This window comes from Triticum urartu, chromosome 3A (assembly GCF_056163025.1).
Source record: "Triticum urartu cultivar PI428250 chromosome 3A, HENAU_Tu73, whole genome shotgun sequence".
Taxonomy (NCBI): domain Eukaryota; kingdom Viridiplantae; phylum Streptophyta; class Magnoliopsida; order Poales; family Poaceae; genus Triticum; species Triticum urartu.
Genome location: NC_141875.1, coordinates 425,772,354 through 425,779,949, shown reverse-complemented (window position 1 = coordinate 425,779,949; position 7,596 = coordinate 425,772,354). Strand labels below are relative to the sequence as shown.

Sequence of the window (7,596 nt, the reverse complement as noted above, 5' to 3'; positions counted from 1 at the left end):
TTTTGTTGAAAAGGAAGAAGTTCATTCATTATTTCTTGGAAATGTCCCCCAGCAAGGAGTAATTTAGTACTTGGATTAGCTTGGAGCATTTAAAATAATAATTTACTGCATGCCCAGTTTAAATTTCAGTTTCAAGCATAGTTAGATTTACCTTGAAAATCTAAGCTTCTGAAATTTGTTACTAAAATTTTCCTACTAAAAAGATAACTGAATTGTGTGTACTGGAAGTTTACAGTGCCTAGTGTAGGAAAGTTTCTGAATTTAGCTACTCATACCTCTATCTACACATACATGAGCAACTAACCTGCTAACTACACGCACCTCATTCGAAATCGTTTTGCAGGCATCCTGTTGGTTCGAGCTGGCCTTCTTCCTGGTGCACACGGTTCGAGCTGGCCCTATAGAATACAACACTGCAAAGAGCTAAACTTGATCAAATGATTTGGAGCATTCTGGAGCTAAACTTGATTTGTAATTTTTTTCAGATCCCAATTACTCCATGCACAGAAGTTTTCGTTGTTTCCTATAGAAAAAGAAAGAAGCATAATGAGTAAAATGAACTTCAGTCCATGAAAGTGCAGAGCTTAAGCTCTATTCAGCAGGTGAAAACAGCAGTACGAGGTCTGGGCCGGCTAAAGTAAACATTCGACCACTCTTGACAAACTCAGGGGCGGGCTCGACGGTCACGACGGGGGTGGGTAGGAGCGTGAGTCTCCGGTGCGATGCGGCGTCGCGCACCTCCTTGAGGATCTCGAGCACATTGACCAGCCGGCCCGCGGTGGAGGCGAGCATGGGGCCACCAGAGATGGTGGCGTTGGCGTCGACGACGGCCACGGCCAGGCCGCTCGAGTTGGCGCAGCTGGACACGATCTGGCTCATCGCCTGCGCAGACGACTCCTTGGCCACCGTCTCCTGTCGCGCCGTCGCGGCCTCGTCCCACGCCACAGGGGTCGGAGCTGCGGTACCGTGGGGAGGCGGGGGCGGGAAGACCGCGTCGCTGGCCACCAGGCTGAGGGCTGGCCACGCTTCTTCCATTAACGCTAGGAGGGAGGGGGTGGGCGCGAGCAAGAGACATGGCGGGAGGAAGAAGAAGCAATTTTTGGGGTGAAAGAGGGGAGATTCGGGAGGCCGGAGAGCTGTGCGAGGCAAAATGGAGCGACGGAGGAGGTAGCTGGGGCGGCGGTGGAGGACGCGCGGGAGAGCAGGGGAGAAGCGCGGCGCAGGGGAGCTCCGGCGTCCATGTGCCTGTGTCGGAGCGGTGGAGCATCGACTGGAGAAGACGAGGAGTGCGGGTTGTGTCGGGAGTTTGGAGAGAGGTTTTCTGTAAAATTGCCATGGAGACAACTTTTCTTGGACGGAGGGAGTATATAAAAGTGATAATATAATAGCATGAAATAATAGAAAATTATATATACGTTTGAGATTTCTTATAGATGCAGTTGGATTAACGACTTATCACACACGTAATGTCTATATGAGACTATATCATGAATGATCATAGTCATAAATATAAATATTGCAATTTCATCGCTGCCCAACAGTAATTTGTTCACCACACCACTTGCTTGTTTCGAGGGAGTTCCCACTGTTAATCTATGGCCCTCTGGGTCTATTCTCCATTACTGAAATCTTCATCAAAATTGCTACTTTTACTTTACTATTTCACTTTGCTACAAACTTGGAAGTGTAGGAATACTTGCAAGTACCGGGGAGGTGGAAAATTTGAGGAATAGGTTGGAAGGAGTGGGAAACTTTGATATTTGATCTAGTATCTTTAGATTGAATTTATCTCTATTTAATTTGGATGTGTCCTTCTACACAGTACATGTTTCTTGAACTCAATGTGAATCTTGGATTCACCAAAAGCATATAAAGATACTAACTATGAGCTGGAAGTGCTAGCCACTTGTTAGTACAATAGGGGTCACCAATGATGACCATATTGGTGAAATAGATTTTGATAATTACTTCTTATCATTGGCTCGCCTTGGACACTTCTAGATATAGGAAGCATGGGGAACTACATATCGACAATTGAAGTGCGGTTTAAGTTTCTTTGTGTTATGATATTGTGTGTGTCTCGTGAGAGTATCTCAAAGGTGTGACTTTGCACTTAGTAAAGTTTAATGACTCAATACAAACATAAATACATATATACATACTCAGTCCCAAGGGTGCAACATAAGTTAGTTTTCCCAAGTCTCTAAATTTGAAATTTACGTTCGATATACAAATAGTTACATGCATGTTGACTCAAGACGAAAAAAACAGCAAAATAAACACAAGATGTGAGTCATAGCAAAGTAAACCACAAAATTATGTCAATACATATGTTCGACGTCATGTTCTTACGTTTGCAATTTTGCGTTAAGTAAGGAAAAAATATATTGACATATAGTATACTTCCAGAGATCTTGTAAGGCTCAGATCATCAAGAGAGGGGAAGCTTAGGATGTGGCTACACGTCTCTCGTCGTTTCTCTAACACAAAGCAATTCATGTTCAATGAGGCCATTAGACCTATTCGTGTTCAGTGTATGGTGACTTCCGCTATAAGGTCTTCCGTACATGCCCCACTAATTTACTTCTTGAGTACTAACAATGGCATACCTTCTATTATTTTGTTGTTTCCACGGCAATAACAATTTTGATCATTAAGAACCAAGCCATGATTGGTACTCCCTCTGTTCACTTTTATAAGTCTTTATAGGTATTTCAGACATCATGCAAAATAGATCAATTTTAATTGTCTGAAACGACTTATAAAAATGAACGGAGGGAATAGCTAAGATGGGTTGTTGTACCCCAACAACGAGAGATCAAACCCTTGGTCCGACATTCTGTTTCTCTCGTTTTAGCTGAATTTTTTTAAGCGGATTACTTCAATGGCAGGTGACATCGATTCCTGTCGATAGTGTGGCACATCTTGAAACTCCACGGCAGTATGTCGTTTGGTGGTAGGGTGTGTGTATGCATCTAAATTGTAAGATATATGGTGGGCTGTCATTAACCAGGTTAGTCGGGTTTTGGTATGGGAGCGACAACAGTGACATGTTGGCGGCTCGTTCTGACGCGACAATAGTCGTTCGTTGGTCCATAGGCTCGACATAACTTTTATTATGTTTAAAATATTTTATACTTTAGGTGAATTTTTATAGTTGGACAGTGATAGGCGCCGGTGCACCGACCTAATTTTCAGCCGGTCCTATCCCGTGCGTCCGGTGTGGCAATTTCTAACCGCGAGATCTAGTCTCCCACTTCATCCCCAACCTCTAACTCTCACATACCTTTGACTTTTCCCAAACACATCAGGCCAACACACCCCTTTATGGGAAGAGGACGGGGGCAGCGAGCCACCGGCCCCCAGCCATGGACGCATAGGTGACCAGCCACCGCCGGTGAGCTCGCGGTGGTCCCTTGCCTCGGTTGCAACATGCTCTTCCAGCTTGCCTCCTCCCATCGTCGCAACTCTGACGCCCGCCGGTTCTAGCTCGTGGTCACCACCATGTTGTAATATCTCTTGTGGCGCTGGCACCGGCTCGCCGTCGACTAGAACCATCGTGTTCCAGCGGAAAAACTCAGCAGACAGAAATCTCCCGCTGGTCAGTTGAAGCAAAAACAGTAGCCGATTCCAGCCATAATTAACAATGGTTCCAGCACAAAAAAGTTAAAGCAGCAAACGAACTAACCGATTCCAGCAAATAATTATGCTAATTCCAGCAAAAAATATTGTCGGTTCTAGCAAAAAACACGTTGCCGTTGCCGGTCACACCAAAAACTCTCACCTGTCCTCGCAACAAAAAATCTTGCCGGTACCAGCAAAAAATTTGCCGGCCAATAGTGGTTGCAGCTTTCCTCCCACTTGGTTCCAGCAAAAAAAAACAATGGTTGCAGCACCAGAGTCTGTCGTCTTCGCGGCCGGCAGCTGCTGGTTCCAACCTCTGGTTCGAGCATCCTTGGACTCCGGTTCCAAGAAAAAAAATCCTATTGCAGCACCGGAGCTTTCCTGCCTCCACTGTGGCGGTTGTTAGTTGCGATCAATCATGGCCGCTGGTTCCAGCATCGCTGAACTCCGCAAGGCACAAAAGTGGAGAGGAGCACGCGGGGGGAGGGGGGGGGGGGGGGGGAGGGGGAGGGGGGCAACACCACAAGGACAGAAAGGGGAGGGTGGGTACCGGGGTGGGTGGTGGCGGCCATGGCGGAGAAAGGAGGAGAGCTTGGTGGGGAAAGAAACAGAAGGAGGGATAGATCGATGCGTGGATGGGTAAGGATAGCACCGAGTGTTGTGATATGGGGAGAGCACCGAGCGTTCGATCTCTCTTTATCGTACGCACCGCGCGCGACCGGCTCAAGTTTCGGCCGGTCCGCCCGGTTAGAAATGTTTACCATCTTTATAATAGATTTGTTATTTTTCAGAAAAGAAATAGTGTTTCGCATGGTTAAAAGAAAGAAAGATATATAGTGTTTCTCCAAATGAAAATTTGACCGTTGGTCGAGAAACTCCAGTCATCTGATACAACCGACTTCCATCTAAAGTCAATACACAAGCAGGCCTTTTACACGTAGTTGAGTCTTGAGTGCGTTAATTAGTCTTAGAATCCACCAGTATGCTGTACATGCAGATCAACTGATTTTGTAATATGTACTGTAGCTCAGTGAAGCCTCTTGAGCCTGACCTGCGCGCCGTGCTCAGGCTGCAGCAGGCCAACGGTGAAGGGCGCGTGTGTGTAGGACGGCGAGAGGTCGAAGGAGAAGCGCTGCAGGATCATGGCGAGCCCCATTTTAGCCTCGAGCAGTGCGAAGCTCTGGCCGACGCAGATCCGCGGGCCCCAGCCGAACGGGAAGAAGGCCGGCGCGTCGACGGACGCCTTGGAGATCCCCTCGGAGAACCTCTCCGGCCTGAACTCATGGGCGTCCGCGCCCCAAACCTCCTTGTCGTGGTGGACGCTCAACAACGGCAGCATAAGCACCACGCCCGCCGGGTACCTGACGCCGCCGAGCTCCGTCGGCCTGTACGTCTTGCGCTGGAGCGCCGTCAGCGGCGTGTATAGCCGCAGCACCTCGTACAGCACCATGGTCACAATTCTCAGGCGACTTAGCCCGTCGTAATCCGGCGTGCGGTCGCCGAAGACATGCAGGACCTCCTCCCTGGCGCGGTCCTGCCACTCCGGGTGCATGCAGAGGACGATCATCGTCCACGTGAGCAGCACCGACGTGGTCTCCATGCCGGCGAAGTAGAATAGCTTGCACTCTCCGATCACGTCGTCGGTCGTGATGCCGGCCTTGGAATTGCCGCCCGCCCTGGTGTGTGCCATGTTGGACTCCAGCAGCAGCCCGAGAAGATCGTCGCTCGTGGCTTGGCCGGCCCTCAAGGCGTTCTCTCTTTTCGCGATGATGCCCTTGAGGATCCTCTCGATCTCGGCAGCGATCTGCCTCATCCTTCGGTTGGCTTTTGTTGGGAAGAACCTGGACATACAATAATGTATCAGGACAGAGTCTGCAGCGCAGTGCCGTAGGAAAAACCCAAATTTGCACCATTGATCGATGTACGTGCAGAAGGAGAGTAATCGCAGACAGAGAACTCACAAATAACCAGGGATATGTATCTTGTTCATGGCGAGCACGGCGAGCTCGATCTGCTCCCCCTGGAGCTGGAAGATCCTCCGGCCCTCCAGGTAGCTGCTGCCAAAGGCAGCGCGAGAGATGACATCCCCTGTCAGGTTCTGCATGTCGGGCCAGACATCTACCTCGCATGGCGCGTCACCCGCGGCTAGGCCTTCCCATCTGTCCACCAGGTCGGTGCAACATGCAGCGAAAGCTGGCAACATGCGCTGAAAATTGAACACCAATTTTGTCACTCCCTGGAACCAACCAATGCCAGTCTGCCGCCATGTCAATGACCCAACCAAAAATAAATAATAAATCACCTTGAGCTTCTCGAGATGGAAGGCAGGGTTGATGATCCTCCGGTGCTTGGCCCATTTCTCGCCCTCGTGGCTACCAATGCCATTGTGCAACATCCTCTGAAGTCGGCCCAACTTGAGCTTCTCAAAGTCGCCGGACTTGTTGGACAGTACTTCTCGCACCAGTGCGGGCTTGGTAATGGTCACTCTAGGCGACGGTCCAAACCAAGTGATAGACATTTTACCTGAAATGAAATGATATTAGACAATCACGAGGTAGCTTGTATCAGCAGTTCTTTTTCATTTCTTCAGTTATTATGAATACACGTCTACATTTTCATTTTCAGTTAGCCCATTTACCTAAGTGGGGTACGGTTTGTCTAGTTTGCTAGAACATCATTAGATTTCGTGGATAGAAAAATGAAGCCCGATGCACCCACTAAAATAAGAAGGGTGGGATCTAGAGTCTAGTCATCATCACATTAGTGTGGGTACCTTTCGAACTGGACTATTGAGTTGGTGTTTTCCTCTTTGGAATGATGATGTCTACTAGCTAGCGTACGCAATAGGAATATGGCCTTGGATGCAATCATGCAGCATGGGATTTTCTTGTTGATACTCTCTTTTACAGATGCTCCTATAGCTAGATACCTTGAGTGTCCGTAAATCTGGTTGTCCTAATCTGTTACAAAACTGCAATAAAGTTGAATTGAACTTCAAAATAGCATGAGAAAAACCCACACAAAAGAAAATTAGCATGAAAAAAATAGCCAATAGCGGTGCATGCAAGGAAAAAATGATTCCGGTAGTCAACCATTTTTTTTAATGAAAACTGATGAATCTGCTCTTTTTTTTAGGGGTACTGAATCTGCTCTTGGAAAATTTTCCCGGACGACCGAGTGACGCGACCAAAGAAGTTTCCAAGGCAAACCAATGCAGCCGACTCCAAGGTCAAGGGACAGGCAAGAAAGAGAACAAGAGAAGTAGGAGACGTACCGTGCTCCTTCATGGTCTGGTGGAACAGCGGCATGGCCCGGGGCACGACGTCGTGGCAGCCCAGCGGCATGGACCGGGACCTCGCGTCCTCGTTGAGCCTCTCGGCCAGCGGCGCGTCGCCGGCCACGGAGCGGTACGCCGTGCCGCGAAGGCCCTGCGACCGCAGCGCCCGGTCCAGGCGCCGGGGCTTCCACCACGCCCACTCCAGCGCCCGCACGGCGCACCACGCGATGGTCGCGCCCGCCACCACGTACAGCAGCTCCCGTGGAAAAGAAACCGGCGATCCCATCACGCTCGTCGCCTTGGCCCAGAACACGCCGGAGCAGCCAGCGCAAGGGGAATGGGGTTGATTGATGCTTTGCTCTCTTGCGGTGATCAAGTGGGTGGGGGCGTAGGATAGGAGTGCTGTGGTGATCACCTTCCATTCCACCACTATATATAAAAGATGGTGGAGGCCTTTTGCACCGCATGCTTTTCCGCCATTATAGAGCACATTTTTGCGCCCTGGGCTGTTTCCGTGATGGTTCTACAGTCCACAGCAGGCCGGGGAAGTGGTCTTTTCTTTCAATCCCTGTGAAATGAGAAGATCCGTGTGGGAAAAAAAGGGAGCAAAGTTGGACGACGAAAAGCGAGCGTAGGGACGCGGCACGGCACCAACCTGGTCTACAATTAGGTGGCTGGCTGCATGGGCCTCAATC

At 49.3% G+C, this 7,596-nt stretch overlaps 2 protein-coding genes across 3 annotated transcripts; both read right to left on the bottom strand.

Moving 5' to 3' along the window:
- Window positions 1–258: 258 nt before the first annotated feature.
- Window positions 259–1,332, bottom strand: LOC147979937 (RNA-binding NOB1-like protein). Its single transcript, XM_087547258.1, has 2 exons — window positions 619–1,332; window positions 259–523 (listed from the first exon to the last, which is right to left on the bottom strand). The coding sequence occupies exons 1-2, from the start codon at window positions 1,033–1,035 to the stop codon at window positions 482–484; spliced, it is 459 nt and encodes a 152-aa protein (XP_087403384.1). The 5' UTR covers window positions 1,036–1,332; the 3' UTR covers window positions 259–481.
- Window positions 1,333–4,458: 3,126 nt separating this feature from the next.
- On the bottom strand, window positions 4,459–7,323 carry LOC125544066 (cytochrome P450 CYP72A616-like). 2 transcript variants are annotated; one of them, XM_048707603.2, is made up of 4 exons: window positions 6,899–7,321; window positions 5,927–6,147; window positions 5,586–5,830; window positions 4,459–5,465 (listed from the first exon to the last, which is right to left on the bottom strand). In XM_048707603.2, the coding sequence occupies exons 1-4, from the start codon at window positions 7,185–7,187 to the stop codon at window positions 4,652–4,654; spliced, it is 1,569 nt and encodes a 522-aa protein (XP_048563560.1). In that variant the 5' UTR covers window positions 7,188–7,321; the 3' UTR covers window positions 4,459–4,651. The 2 variants fall into 2 exon arrangements, with proteins under 2 accessions (XP_048563560.1, XP_087403383.1); XM_087547257.1 differs by having other exon boundaries at window positions 5,586–6,147; window positions 6,899–7,323.
- Between the last annotated feature and the right edge of the window lie 273 nt (window positions 7,324–7,596).